Genomic DNA, 15,700 nt, shown 5'->3' on the forward strand with positions numbered 1-15,700 from the left:
CCATTTAAAAATACAAACAAGTCGCTGCATTGGGCTGAAAGTGACAATACATAGGCTAATGTGAGGTGTTTTTCAACTAAAACATTAATGAAAGGCTTATTGACAAAAACATCTTATCGATATCAATTAGTCATATTTACTAGCTATTGAAGTTCTACCTGCAGCCACTGAATATTTGCAAACAGGTGAAAAACAAATGCTGAAGCAAACATTAAAAAGAGAAAAAAAAGTTGACTGCAAACAAAATAAAAAAATCAAAACATGCATCACATTACTACACTTAATACAAGGGACTAAACTAAATTTTATGTTACAATGTAGCTGCTTTCAAAACATGCAATATGTCAAATTACAGCTAAATACATTACTTGGAACATTTTCAAAATTATTTTAATGAAGGAATTAACTTGTGAATGCATGAGCCCCTGTAAATATATATCTGCATTCATCTTTTTTCACTTTAAAATGTTGTATAATAGTCTTAGATAATGGTGGTCATGTCAATTAACAGTTGCATCTATCTTTGTTTGTCTCACAGAGATGCAACTTACACAACGCTAAAACACTGTTATACGCTCTCTAAAACTTGCATGGAAAAAAACCTAACTGGAACGTTGTGACAGAGTGGCACTAAAGTGTAGTCTTATATTGTTTTACAAAGTCACAGCTTACCATGGTGTAAAAAAAAAATGCAGTTTCGTTTGGTTTTTCTCTCGTCGTCTCCTCCTGCAGCTGCTCGCTGTTGTCTGTGTGAGGGTAGCGGGGCCAGGCACTCTGGCAGGGAGCAGCACAGACAGACACACAGGAAAGGAGCAACAGAACCTCCACGCAGCAAAAAAAAAAAAAGGTTAATATATCGGTTACATATTCACCGATATTGATTAATCGATGATATGTCATAATCGGCCTGTCAATAAATTGGTCAGGCTGTCATTAGCACACACCTCTGGGCACTGTGGTTACATCATACTTCATATGATAAGATCTTGCTTTTGTAGCGCGCCTTCATATTAATATCAGTCAGCCAGTCCAATGGCCGTTGACATAACCGAAATCTAAACCGAAAGTAGATATTTCTACCACATTCCTTTGTGACCATCATTGGGAGTTTTGTTTATTAATTAATTTATTTGTTTGTTTTCCCAGTGACGGCTACCATAATTTCCCGCTGTGGCTAATTCATGGCTAAAAGAACTACAGTTCCCACGAGTGCAGCTTTAGGAAGGAGTGAATTGGATGAGTGAAGTGGATGCTAATATCAAAACTCATGATAGTCTTATGCAGCAGTCTTATGCAGCAGTCTTCTGCAGCGATCGTGTTTTCATCTGACTAATATTTAAATTTGTTTGATGATCTGAAACATTTAAGTGTGACATGCAAACATGCAAAAAAAATAAGATAGAAGGGGGCAAACACATTGTCACACCACTGTAAATAAGACTTGTGCTTGTGTGTGTTGCTATAAATGTGTTCCCTGGGGGAGCTGAGTGGCGGGTGAACAGGAAGTGACGTCAAGGGTCCAGATTTGAGTTTTAGTTTGGCGTCAGGCAACAGTAGCCCGTGTTTTCATTAAGGGATTTTTACGTTGCAACAGGCTACCACTGTGACAAACAGACACCAACCAGGAAGACACACACTCATTCAGTGATTATTCATGTATATACAGCAGTACTATATATTACTGTACATACAAAGTTCCAGCTCCATTTTCACAGTGGTAAAGGGACATCAAAAAAATTAGTTAAAAAATTAGTTAGCACATTGAAATTACATTTCATTGGGGACTTCTCTATGGATGCAAACAAGTTTGTTTTATACACATGCTTATTTGAAATAAACATGGATCTATAGAATCTTACCTGCGGTGTGTGATGAATTCATGGAGGCTGAATCAGGCCTTCGCACTTCAGTCCTTTAAGCGTGTGTGTGTGTGTGTTAAAGTGGGTCCTCTGAGTCAGCCATGTGTTGGAGGACAGATGATGGACAGGCAAACAAATGAATTAAACCGCTTCCTCAGCGTCAGATTTTCTGAAAAAGAGAACAGTAAGATGTCACTTACATACAGGAGTGCTATCATTTGTATTAGAATGTTACATTACAAATGTGACAGTGATAAACCTTCATTATTTTGTAAAAAATCTAGCAGGTTGTTTTCTGGTAATGTTTTCCATTATTGATCATGCTAAACGATTTTCAACTTACAAAGTCAAATTAAAACTGACTGATTGTTATTTCTAATTAGCATCTTTGTTCCTCCAGAAGTACTAAGATGAAACCTTTTTAGTTGTATTAAAAACAATGGTACAAAAAGCTCTCTTGGCGTCGATATGTCTGGGCCAAGTACTTCAGTGTAATACCATGTCTAAGTTTTTTAGTATTTTTTTAAACCACAAACATGAATATTAAAAGGTCAGCAAGACATGTGGTGTCTGCAATTGGCTGGCGACCAGTCCAGGGTGTAAACACGAGGCTCCAGCATACGTGCAACCCTAGTGAGGCGAAGCAGTCCAGGAAATGGATGGATGGACATAATAAATGGACAAAATAAGTACTACAATTGAGCTTCATTAGCAAACTATGTAATATGTCTATCTACATGACATTTGAGGGGATACCAAAAGTCAAGTTCCTGCATTCATCTAAGCTTCAAATTCAATTTCTCATTTTTACATTAGCTCATCATCTCAGATTTTAAATGAAATGTTTCCAGGCCCCCCATTCATCTTTTTATATTTATCATGTTTTTTTATTTACAATTCTTATTAAATGTTCTTTATATACATTTATACAACATTGTATACCTACATTTAATTAAAGCGTTTTGTTTTATCATTACATCTACATACAAATGAATGTCATTAACTCAGTTTTGGAACTAAGCAACGTTTGGTTTACTTGACTACCCAGTACTCTGGTGCCACCTACTGGCTCACTGATCTCAGCAAAAGAGAGAAATAGACCAGCTGAATGCCCTCAGAGTGTGGATGGGTACGAAACATATTACAGTGGAGTGAAACCCATTTAAGTCGGCTGACTCATGTCAACATTACCAAAAATAGGCATTTCTTGTACATTTACTTTTAACATAAGGACAATGAGTGATAATACAGAACTACAACAGTTTGTTGGCATTGTTTCCATTTGTGCAAAAGTTAAATGGGTGCATTTGTGGAAAGGGGGATAAAGGAATCTTCCCAGATTCAAACACATGCAGCACATCAACTCAGAGCAAAGCCAAGAAAGTGGCATCTTTACAACAATAACTCAATAACATTCATTGCTATTGTGTTGTGATAACTATGATATATATAACACACACACAACCTATTTGTTGAATGGTAGCGAATCGGTCTGTTTTTAAAATACAGTTTACCGTTTTTTTTTTGTTGTTTTTTTAAAATCGTATCGTAACCCGTGTATCTAGATGCGTATCAAATCGTTTAACATAAAGAGATTTACATCCCCACTTATTATAGATAAAAACTTTTTATCTGATGATTAACTGCAATTAATTATGAGTTCACTATGGAGAAAATGTGCTTAATCGCAATAAAATAGCAGCACCAATAAAGACATAAACATGAAAAAAATCTGAGCTGTTTTTTTGTAACAGTGGTGCAAGTATGCTGTACATTTCACCTATATCATCACATATTTAGGAATTATTACCGACTTATGGTGAATGAGTGTTTTTTGCGGAAAAACAAACTTTTTTTTCTGCAAATTTCCTGAAACGAATGTGCAGGGATCCACTGTAGGGCAATTTCATTGAATCTATCAGTGACGTTGATGAACACTAACAGATCTAATTGGAGTCTTAGTGTTTAGCTAGCTTGGCAGTTTGTGGATCTTGTCCAGCTTTGTAAGTGTGTTAGTGCCAGGGTAATGGGATCAAATACTCTTGAGTGTGTGTGTGTGTGTGTGTGTGTGTGTGTGTGTGGAGTGTAGTGGAGTGTAGTGCCTTAACCTAAAGAGGTAACCAGGCTAACCTGCTGGCCAACTGCACCAGGTTTAAAGGTGACAAGGAGTCAGACTGGCAGACAGAACAAATGGAAAAAAAGAACAATTGAGTCATGTGCCTCACTAGAACATGTTCCCAATGTAGCCAAAAAAAATCAGCAAAATAACAATCTCTCACTCTTGCTGTGCTGCCGCCGCCTCCTCCTCCTCTTCACACCAGCATTTCCTAAAATACCTGGTCCCTCCCATTCAGGAGCGGAGCAGGAAGTGCTGCCTGGCAACCAGAGAGCTGGGTGCCGTGGTAACGGTCCACCTGAACACTTCTTCCCTAAACAAACAAGTGTAGATGAGCAGGACGGGGAGGCGATCACAGGTGGAGTGAAAGCAGTGGCTTCATCTCGCCCTTCATTTCAGTATGAAATCGGAATTTTTGATCGTCAAATAAATCATTCAAAGGAAATAAATATTTGATGGTCTAACTGGGATCACAAACAAAGTATTTGTTGCAAACTACAGCGCAATCTATTACAGTGGGACCCGTTTAAATAGACATTCCTCGGATTGGCTGACTCACATCAACATAAGGGGTTCAGTGTTTCCCTCAGGACTGTAATGTGTTTGTGGTGGTAGTGGTTTGGGGGGGGTAATAATGTCAACATATAATTTACATAACTTTCTTCTGTCGCTTCTTTTTGTTGATTTTTTATGTCACAAACAAGACGGAGCCACCCGTGAATGCTTTGAGATGGGAGAAGAGCCCACAGCAGCACCAGCTGCTTGTTGAGAAGAGCAATTGGTGCTTTCATTGGTAAGAGTCTCTGTAGACTACAGTATTTGTACATATTTATGTCTTGGTTTTATTGAAGTTTTTCATCAAGCATTAAGATTTCGCCATAGTTCTGTGCAATGAGAAGCAAAAGTGACACCTAAACTAGGGATGTCCCGATCCGATCATCAGGATTGGGATCGGCTGCCGATCCGCTGTATTTGTGAAGATCGGATAATATCGGCTTTTGCCACGAGATCGAGCCGATCCGGTTGCCGTATCACGTTAGTAACTCTGAGCCACACTCCAAAATGGTAGGTGCGGTAATGCGTCCTCAGAGCTGGTTGCCACTCGACTCCCGCCACCCTCAAGAAGAACAAAACGCAACACCACCATGTCCGTGGTGTACTGTGGTGAAGTTAGTTTCACGCTGGACGTTGGATTTGGCTCCGTAGCTACAGCGGTAGTTCCTCTCACAATGCCCGGACTGCTGCGTCATGGTGAAGAGAGCTTGCTCTAAACGCTGGTTGATAATAGAGACCTTACAAACACTACTAAACATGTCAAAACGGCGGCGAAAAACCTTGGAAGCTCGGCCCCAGCTGCAAACAGTTGCTTTAAATTAAAGATATTTGAGAAGCTTGACTGAAAAAAAACTGTCTGCAATTTGGGTTGCCACTTGTCAATGAGGGTGATGGTGGGTCCTATAGCCAAACCAGTTAAGAACCACTGATTAAAGTACATATCTATACCTTTGCCACTCTAAACCAGTTAAATCCCAAGAGATCCCTTTTCAGAGCCTCTTGGTTTCAGTCTCCAAAAGTCTCTTCACTAGTTTCGTTGTAATTCGCTTTTTTGAAAAAAAGAGTATCTAGACAGGTCTGCTTACTCGCCAAATATAGCGACAATGTCGCTAAGTTGGCAACACTGATCCATCCTGCTACATTCTCATTCTCTGGAAAACCAGGTTCATATGAGGTGTGTTAACAAGCAGAGTTTAGACAAACACTCCCATTATAATGTGTTTATGAGCGAGGGCAAACAAGTACTGTAGCGCCAAATCTATTTGTAGCGGTCCAAATATATTTGTGGCGGCAAATGAATGTATGGGAAATGCTGCGGTCGACATGACTTTTTTGTAACAGTAAGAACACGGTGGACCACGGCTTGATGAGTTGGTCAACTTAGACGGGTTGTCGACATAAAAGGAGTCGACTTATGCCAGTTCCACTGTATAACCATAGTTTTAAATTATGTTTGTGGTGCATTCACCCAAACAAGATATCCACAAGTGTACCACACCGTCATCTTAACATAGTCAGACTATAGAGAATCATATCATATCATATGTACATTCTGTAAGTTAAAGTGGGCGGCATTGCACAGCCAATAGAGACATTATGTAACTAATGCGCCTAATGCACCCTTGACCTCTGAGATCTGACTTCTGGGCTTTGGGTGGGGGGGGGGCATGCATTATACAGCTGCAAATCCCTCATCCAAAGTCCTTCCAACCACACGATCAGCAACTCCGTGTATTTGCGTGTGTGGGGGTGGGTGGCGTGGCTTGTGGGTGGCAGTATCAGACCCCTTGAGGGAGGAGGTGGCATAAAGGAATTAAAGTGGAACCAGTGTTCTGAGAAGGAGATCCATTCATTGCTCATAGCAATGAATGTCTTTAACATATTTCACTCTAACAATAAAATAAAACACTCTCACTTTTGGTAAGGTCACAATTCTGAAGAAAAGAATGGATGCCATTATAACATTTAAAGACATTTGAACATTTTAAAACAAGAAAGTAGACACGGAATGGTACCGTGAATCTGACTATTGAGTGATGACGAATATTTGTGTGAATTGCTGCTGAAAATGTCAAATCTTGACAAATGTCTTTGCTATGATTCAACATTCATCAGAAAGAAAGTGGTCGGCATTACATCTGGTCAAGATTATATTTAAACCAACATTTCAGAACATATATGTATCAGACACATTAAAAAAATAAAAAAAGGTGCACTCTAACAGAAGAAAACATTAAACATATAATACACGGTCCCATTCAGACCAAGGAATCCTAAAATGATGGGAGTGATGCAGAAAATAAGACAGAGGAGGGAGTGTGGGGACAATACAGAGAGACAACAACCTAGCAACAACAATTGCAACAACACGGGCAGATGGGCACCGGGGGCCACAAACCCGCAAGCCTAGAGCCGCCCCCGCCAACAGGAAAGAAGCCCGCCCACGACCGGCAGCCCTCTAGACATGAACTAACACTCCTATAGTCACCTTTACACTTGTATTACCCACTATAGTAGACATAATAACAGTAAATATGCCATTTAAGACACAAATAAGACTGTGCTGGTGTGTGGTGCTATAAATATGGTCTCTATGGGAGCTGAGTGGCGGGCGGATGTCAGGGTTCAGAATTGAGTTTTAGCTTGGCGTGGGTTACTGCAGCAACAGTAGCCCATGTTTTTATGTTATAATCTATGGGATTATTGTGACTGATGTGAGATAATTGAGACGTTCAACAAAAGCCTGTCATTCCGGCGGTCAAACCTTTTTTGTTTCTTTTTTGTTTCTCACCATTTGTTTCTCACTGAATAGTGTAGACCAGTGGTCCCCAATCACCGGGCTGGGGCCGAACTGGGCCGAGAAACCTTTCAGGCGCAATGATAAAAAAATACACATACAAAAAAATATACTTTTGTAAGTAACTAAATGCAATTTTAAATAAATGCATATCAATTTTGGAAATTTTCAAAAAATAATATAGTTTGAAGTTTTTGCATGTTATGTTGTTGTTGCGAGTGTTCCACTTTGTTTGACAGTCCTTGAACGCACCATTGTACGTGCGCTAGCCTTCTCCCACTCTGCACTGATTGTCAACTATACTGTATTTTTATCTGGGTTTTTTCACTTCATATTTGCTCCCAAATGTTGATACCCTGTGGGAATGCATAAAGGTAAAGTCTTATGACGTTATCGAGTGCTAATGTGTATATTTGTTGTGTGCACAGCTTCAAGTTAATTCATGCTAGCACACTGCCTGTTACCACACACATCAAGCAGCGGCGCTATAATCTTCTCTCTGAAAAACAAACTCCAAGCTTATGGTGGATGGTGGGTCTGTGTTCCCTTTGTGCTTTTAATTTGATGTTGTTCCTGTCTTAGTTTTACACAATACATACTAAATTAGATAAATTAGATAAATTAGATCGCTATACAACCCCCACCACCACCACCCCGGTCCGCGGAGATTTGTTAGAACATGAGCCGGGCCATTGGCCCAAAATGGTTGTGGACCACTGGTGTAGACTAACAGTGTAGAATCATTCACGGCATCTTTGAATGTGTGTTCTGAATGCCTTACATATGTATTTTAGCCCATTTGGACATTTTTATGTTCAAAAATGCTTAATTTAGGCAAAAAAGGACATACAATTTCGCTCAATATGCATATTTTTGACTAATAATAGGCCGTATTCAATCACGAAAAAGAAAAGTCATGTATTTTTGAAAAACCATGATAGAGTGAAGCCACAAAATTCGAACGGCAGAGTGGTGAGGGGCAACGGTATCGGATTATGCATTATGCATCTAAAATCTCCAATATAAGCACTAAGATATTGGCTGTGTGACTGTGACTGTATTTTTTTGTTAACATCCGAAAAAGATGTTGCAGCTGAGTGTAAAACTTGCACAAGTTTCTTGTGGTGGCACAGAACCGGTGAAGTTTAATACCACCAAACAGAAACAGCATCTCAAAAAACAGCATTAGGATTTTTGAAAGACAACAGAGACGTAAAAAAAAAACAAAAAAACAACAAGTGTTGTCCGAAAATATCTGCAACACGTGTGAAACTCTGAAGAGACGGTAAAAAGTCATTAGCTATAACAGAAAAGATAGGCCAATTTATTGTGCTCGATGACAAGCACTGTTGGTGGTGAGCGATGTCGGGTTTCAATACCAACTGTTGCTGATTATTGTTTTGTTTGAGTAATATCACTTCATCAAGCCTTTTCTAATCTTCCACACTACAAAATAAGTAATACAATTGTGTATGATTCCTGCTGATATTGGGTCGATATCGTATTGGCCGATACTCCGGGCTACAATATCGGTATCAAAAGCAAAAAAGTTGCATGGGTACGGCCCTTGTTGTTACTGCGCATTCAGGTCAGGTCAGGGTCAGATTTCTTTAATAATACCCGTAGGTAAATTAGTGTGCAGTGCAATAGAGGCATCATATCAGTGACACACATACAACACTTACAGTAAAACTACATAAATAAAGATAAAAGATTAAAAGGTGTGAGTTCATTGCCCTTATTGACAACAGGACGTGCTGTTAAGAAAGACAGTTCCACATTGGAATTGTGGGAATACTGTGTTCCCTCGCTCTATCGCGGTTCACCCTTTGCAGATTTTTTTTTAGTGCTTCTTTTTTTATTAACGCTGTTACGGGTCGAGCCTAGCCCTTTAAGAAGAACTGCATTTTGGGAAGTTGAGTGTCCATCCATTGCCCATTGCTTCATTGCCCATTAACAAAAAAAACACACACAAAAAGAAGCTACAAGAAAGTTCATGTTTTTTTGCTCACTTTTGTCTATACTTCAGCGTTATTGCGTCATAGCCAATTATGCAAATAAGATGATGATGTCATCACACAGACACACCACCACCACAGATTGCAGTCCTCTGGGATACTGTAATTTCGATGATCAATCGGTTTGTTTATGTTGACATACGCTATATTTTCATCTTCATCATTATCACTAAGCAGCTTGAAACAACAACAGCAACATAACCACTGTCTAGCTCAGGGGTGTCCAAAGTGCGGCCCGGGGGCCATTTGCGGCCGGCGGCTGTGATTTTATCAGCCCGCACCACAGTTTAAAAATTTAATTTAACAAGGAAACTTAATAAAAAACAACAGCAGCAAAAATGGGAAAATCAATCAAAAGTCAAAATATTAAGAGAAGAGTTGGAATCTAGCAAGGAAAAAAAGGCATAATGTCACAAGAATAAAGTAGTAGTATGAAGAAAAATGTCATTTTAGTAATCATTGCACTGTTGCCAAGGCGCAGTTTTTTTTAACTACAGTGAAAGATTGAAAGTAAGATTGAAAAGTAAATATAATGTAATAAATATCATTTACAAAGGGGGCAGAGCAATTCTGAGTGAGCCCGGTATCCTAAAGCACAAACAAATGCTTACATTTCAACAGTGTTCGACAGCAACACAATGCAACCGCAAAAATGCATGTTGGCAGAACTCACTAATGAGGAAAACAACAAGCAGAAATTAGAAACCTCCAATTACCCAGTTCAACTGACAATTAGAGAAACCGACTGCTGAAGTGTTTCCAGGGGATGGCGAGATATGATTAACATGATTAACACATGAGAACATCTCAGCTGACATACTACATGGACCAAAGTGCTGGGATTCCAGCCCTTCCAATCAGAATTTGATCCCCTGCTGATTTTGTAAGATAACCGCCTTTGAAAGACACGAACAGTCCATTATTTTTCTGCTATGTATATTTCAACAGAGAAAGAGAATATCAACAAAATTGCAAGAAGGTTATGAATTAATTTGTGTTTGATTGCATGATGTAAGCGTTTGCTCCTAAACCAACCAGACGGAATTCTGACACCCACAGACCGGTTTTGTGCCCATGAAGTACAGTGTTCCCTCATTTATCGCGGGGGATTGGTTCCCAAAATAGCTCGTAATAAGTGAAATCGGCGAAGTAGCCAACTTCATATCTTTACAATGATTATATATGTTTTAAGGCCGTAAAACCCCTCACCAGCCACTTTATACACTTTTCTCAGACATTTATCACATTTCTCTCTTGTTTAAACACTCTCAAAGAAGTTCAAACCTTCATTTGAATTTTAATGATCAACCTACAGGTAGGACACAAGAAATGATTAAGTCGCTCACACGTATGTTTTCTCCTGTGACCGTGCCTTTTCGTCCTGGCGCCGTTCTGCTGTACTGTAGCATTTTTGTGAGGGAACACTGTACACAAATTAGCCCATTCAGCAAGAAGCTTGGTGAAAAAGAGACCACTGCTGCGTGCGATACTTTGAAAATGGAAGGAGTACAAAATAACAGTCATTGCCCTTAGACGAGAACTTTCTGGCCTCAGCCAGAACAATGAAGAGAGGTTTTGGATGGGAAACCAACTGTTTGATACTAATGGAGTGAGTCAAGGAGAGCACATAAAGATCCTGGAGTGGTCTAGCCAATCTGTGGATCTCAAAAATTGGGGAGGGATCTGAAAATTTGATTTGCCGAGTAGCATCCTCAAAACCTTCAGTATTTGGGGAGAACAGTCAAACCTTGGTTATTTATTGCCCCAGTTTTTGTATGATGTTCACCTCAGTTCTCATACACTGTCTCCGTTTTCGGATAATATTGTGCGTAACAAACTGTTGGCACATTGAATCGTGTGGTATTATTAAAGATGTAGAAACCAGGTTCCCAAAGTGGGGTACACGCGTACCCCCAGGGGTATGCCAATTGTCATTGGGGGCACGTGAATAAAAATGAAAAACAATTAGTGCCTAACACTCACAATTACGAGCGCATCTGAACGCCTCATAGCACAGAGCTCACCGTCATAGCAGAAAGAAGGAAGGAGACACGGCATGAAGTTCTTCATTGCTCTGTGTGAGTTATATAAATAAGTAAGTTTGATGATTATGTTGTGTATTTAGAGCGTGTAATCTTGAAGGTTTAACTTCTATTGGTGTTTCAATCTCCACACTGTGGAAACCTGTCAATGTACGTGTGTGTCAAGATGGGAGAGAGTGGCTATTCCCCCAATAAAGAGGCTACATCGCTGCTTGTATGTATTCTTGTACTTTGGCTACTGCTTTATCATGGTTGTTCAACTTTCCCTTTCAATTTGGGATCAAACTAATATGCAGATTTAAATCATAGCGACTGCAAGTGGACAAAAGTGAAGCTCAAGTTCAACCCATTCAAAAGGGGAGGATCCCAACATCCGGCTGAAATAAAAGATATGTAGGACCAATACTTAGATGCTTTAGTCATCTCCAAGAGAACTTCACATCTTATCTATTTATCAGTGCTCATGCAAAACGTTTATCCAAATCTGACCATGCACGGTACACATTTTTGAACCAGAATTACTTATTATAAAATTAATTCACCAATTAATCATGTTTAACATTTCAATTTAACAAAATGTAAGAATGGTTTATGTTTTTCAAGTGTGCAGCAGTCGGGGGCACATGGCTTCAAGTCAAATGTCTGAAGGGCTAGGCGACTGTAAAAAGTTTGGGAACCACTGATGTAGACCAACACCAAATCTTGCAGGACTTAGTTTACACAATACTACGGAATCATGCAAGGCACATTCATTCGGCAAACCCAAATGAGAATGTTACACCAACTGGTCAATTTGCTGCATCGAGTTCTACCTTGGCAACGTAATCACACGGCCAAAAGGGTAAAGGTGGTAACGTAGCGATCACAAACGATCAAACATGTTGAGAAGTTGTTGTTGGTGTGGATCCCCTCCTCTCTCTTACCATGCCCTACTCCCTCACAGCTCCTCGCCGTCTTCGCCAACAAGAGTCTTCAATAAAGGTAAAAGTGATGTTAAATGTTCATTTATCCATTTCATTTAAAAATCTATTTTCGAAAATATATTTTTGGGTGCCTTGAACAGATAAATTGGACTTACATTATTTCCGATGAGAAAAATTGCTTCGGTTTTCACAAAAGCCTTAGTGTAGTGTGCATACCACTGAATATCTCAAAATGAGATCACCGTTCCTTGCCGTCTTCGCCAAAAAGAGTCTGCAGTAAAGGTAACAGTGATGTTAAATGTTCATTTATGCATTTAATTAGTCATTTATAATTACTATGCACTGTTTCCTCATGTAAAACTATAATTACTCCCAAAAATGTGGGGGGTTTTTTAAATATATTTTTGGGTGTCTACATTGGATTTACATTATTTCTATAGGATAAAGTGCTTCTGTGCTTTTATATGCTTCGGTTCTCACGAAAGCCATAGTGTACTGTTCATACCAGGGAACATGTCACATTAAGATGTGATTCATCCACATGTAAGAAGGTTTCAAAAATCCTTACGATGATATAAATAGTAGGCTTCCTTGTAACAGCAACTGAAGGAAATCATGTCCTTCCTCATAGTCTTCGTATCGAGCAACAATTTCAGTTTAGGGCATCTAAGTGTAAGTGACATAATTATGTCTGCCATGCCAAAAATGATTTCAAAGTCATTAGTAAGGCTATCCAGCATAACCGCATTTTGGCAAATTTTACGTTTACTGTGCAGTGCAAGAGTTGAACTTGGACTACACGTGTTCTGGCTGCTCAGTAAAAGGCGGTCGTTGGACAATAACATTGAAAGAACGATATTTATACAGGAAAGGTGAGCTGCGTTTAGGTTTAGCTGCATTATCAAAGTCAAGGGTGCTGCATTTGTTGTTTTGAAGGTTTACTATACAGCGGTTCACTTATTTCTGCACTTGTACGACAGTTAAGAATATTATGTAAAACGAATGAAGTCTCTCTCCAAGGTGACATCCGCCCCAGTTAGCAAGCGTCCCTCTCCACTTCCTCATGCACTTAAAACATTGACATTGCAATAAATGTAAGTTTTATGATGGAATTTCATTGTTTTGTATGTATTTTTTTGTTTTTAATTCAAACAAGTCGGACGTCGACCAGCGAATGGATGGTGTTTGACCTTAAGCCTTCCACTGTGCACCAAAACTGTTTTGAGCTTTTGGTTTGTACACCCGTCACGCCTCACTCGTAGGTTTAGCAAACCAAGACGCCAAACGCCCTGAAAATCGACTATAAAGATAAGATCATTAGTATCCCTTCGACACCAAGGGTGCCCACATTACACCATACAGAAAATTTGAAGTGGGGGCATTTTAATACAGTTTGTAAATTAAAAGATGCTAACAAACTGGACTTGTGTGTTCAGCGAAGGTTGGCTAAACTCATAACCTGGTCAGGACCAGGTTATGTCCAGGCTTTCATCTTAAAAATCAGCTATGAAAGTGCCACTGTTTAACTAATTCGGAGATGGCATCACCATTTATTGAGAACCTACAAGGTTCCCGAGTGGACATGGAGAAAAAAAAATGGAAAAAAAAAGAGCATTCCCTGATGATGTTACCCATCTACAAGCGAGGCAGATTGAGGCTAGATATGCTCACACGAGCACCAGGAATAAAAAGCAATATCAAATATTAATAATTAGGCCAACGTTAGCAGATGTAAACGTCTCCAGTCCTTGCGTGAAGACTCACGTCAACACTCCCATCTAGTGGTCACAACGAGATACAACAAGAAGACATACTGCAAAGAGTTAAAAATAAGTTTTTGCTCCAATTTATTTATTTTTTTAAGTGGATAAGCCCTGAAATGTCAAAGTTGTGCAATGTTGAGCGTTGATAAATGAAAAGACTTAGTAGGGTATAGGGCCACACTCTGGGCACCCTTGTTCTACACCAGTGGTTCTCAATTATTCTCTGCCATGCCCTCACTGGGGAACAGAAATATTTTCGCACCCCCCCGATTGGAAATACTATTGAGAAACTGATAAGATCTATTCATTTATCTGTACTGTGTAGACAAAACTCGAAACTGAAACCAGCGAAAAGCAACAAAATGGAGAGCAGTGAAGCATACAAGTGTATTTAAGAATCAAATTGCATGCCAAGTACGACAAAAACGAGTACACGTTGGCAGGTCTGCACAGTACATGCATTCACACATAGTAGCGGGTCAGAACATCAAACAAACCTATTGTGCTACAATGTGTGGCAACAAAAATGTGATCCTGGGTGTATTTTAAACTTACAGAGGATCCCCACATATCCACGATTCAAATAGTCACTTTTATTGCAAATGTTGATCTGAAAACGGAGAACGTCAACATTAACATATAGGTCACGTTTGAAGAAAGCATCCACATTTTAATAGTCTACTGATAAAAATAACTAATTACATTTTCAATATATATAGAAAGGGCCAATAAAAAAAAAATGCGGAGTGCCGAAAATGGTCCCCGGGCCGCACTTTGGACATCTTGGCTGTTGTTCAGTTAGCACTTAGCTTAAGGCGTGTACAGTATGTAGTAAAGACCCACCAAGGCTGCTTACTTACAGTGCTGTCAGCTTCAAGTTGCGCCCTGGTTAGCTGTGAGCTGTCAGTTTGACTCAAACTCGGCCAACTGCTAGCAGGCCAGCGTGTGTATAAATTTTGTGGCGGAAAGTAACTGGAAAGTATTTTTTTTGTACACACTGTAGCCGTGTTTTATCTGTCAGTTAGGTCAGCTTGTGTGCTTTAGCTAGCAGTAGCGGTGTGTTTTCAAGTTAGCTACTGTGTGACACAAGTGTAGACGACTCAAACAAGCTCAACAATTCACCAATAAAGCCGTCACGCATACACACGCACATACATACTTGTATATATATATATACACATCTATATATATATATATATATGTGGATATATATATATATATATACACACAGTGTATGTATATACACACAAACACAGGCATCCACACACTGGCTTTCTCCCACTCTACAGTTACCGTGGATGTCGGTGGGTCCTCCTGGAACGCGTATTAGTGCGGAGGTGTCTTCCTCCCGACTTTAGCTCCCGCCGCAGACCGCTACGTCCCCGTACAAAGCTATTCGGGCCGCCTGGAAGGTCGCAACGTTAATTTTCACCTCCTAGCGCTTCACCTCCTCCATATTTACAGTCCGCCTCCTTTTCCCTTCTCTCAGCCGCCACCAACAACATTATTGACGTCCTCCTCCTGCCACGTGACCAGTCTGCTGAGGCTAAAAATAGACGCAATAGAAACTAATAGACAGAATAGAGATAGACAGGATAGACCGACGGGATAGAGCTATACAGGCAGA

At 39.7% G+C, this 15,700-nt stretch overlaps 1 protein-coding gene across 4 annotated transcripts in view; it reads right to left on the bottom strand.

Annotated features, from left to right (window-relative positions):
- The window catches only part of hdac5 (histone deacetylase 5), a 68,023-nt gene extending 52,404 nt beyond the window's left edge, over window positions 1–15,619 (bottom strand). For all 4 annotated transcript variants that reach the window (XM_054759160.1, XM_054759157.1, XM_054759159.1 and 1 more), the window contains exons 1-2: window positions 15,367–15,619; window positions 1,860–2,028 (exon numbers count right to left, since the gene is read on the bottom strand). In XM_054759160.1, coding sequence (XP_054615135.1) covers window positions 1,860–1,881 — 22 coding nt within the window. In that variant the 5' untranslated portion in view covers window positions 1,882–2,028; window positions 15,367–15,619. The remainder of the gene's footprint in view (window positions 1–1,859; window positions 2,029–15,366) is intronic.
- Window positions 15,620–15,700: the final 81 nt, after the last annotated feature.

This window comes from Dunckerocampus dactyliophorus, chromosome 18 (genome assembly GCF_027744805.1).
Source record: "Dunckerocampus dactyliophorus isolate RoL2022-P2 chromosome 18, RoL_Ddac_1.1, whole genome shotgun sequence".
Classification (NCBI taxonomy): domain Eukaryota; kingdom Metazoa; phylum Chordata; class Actinopteri; order Syngnathiformes; family Syngnathidae; genus Dunckerocampus; species Dunckerocampus dactyliophorus.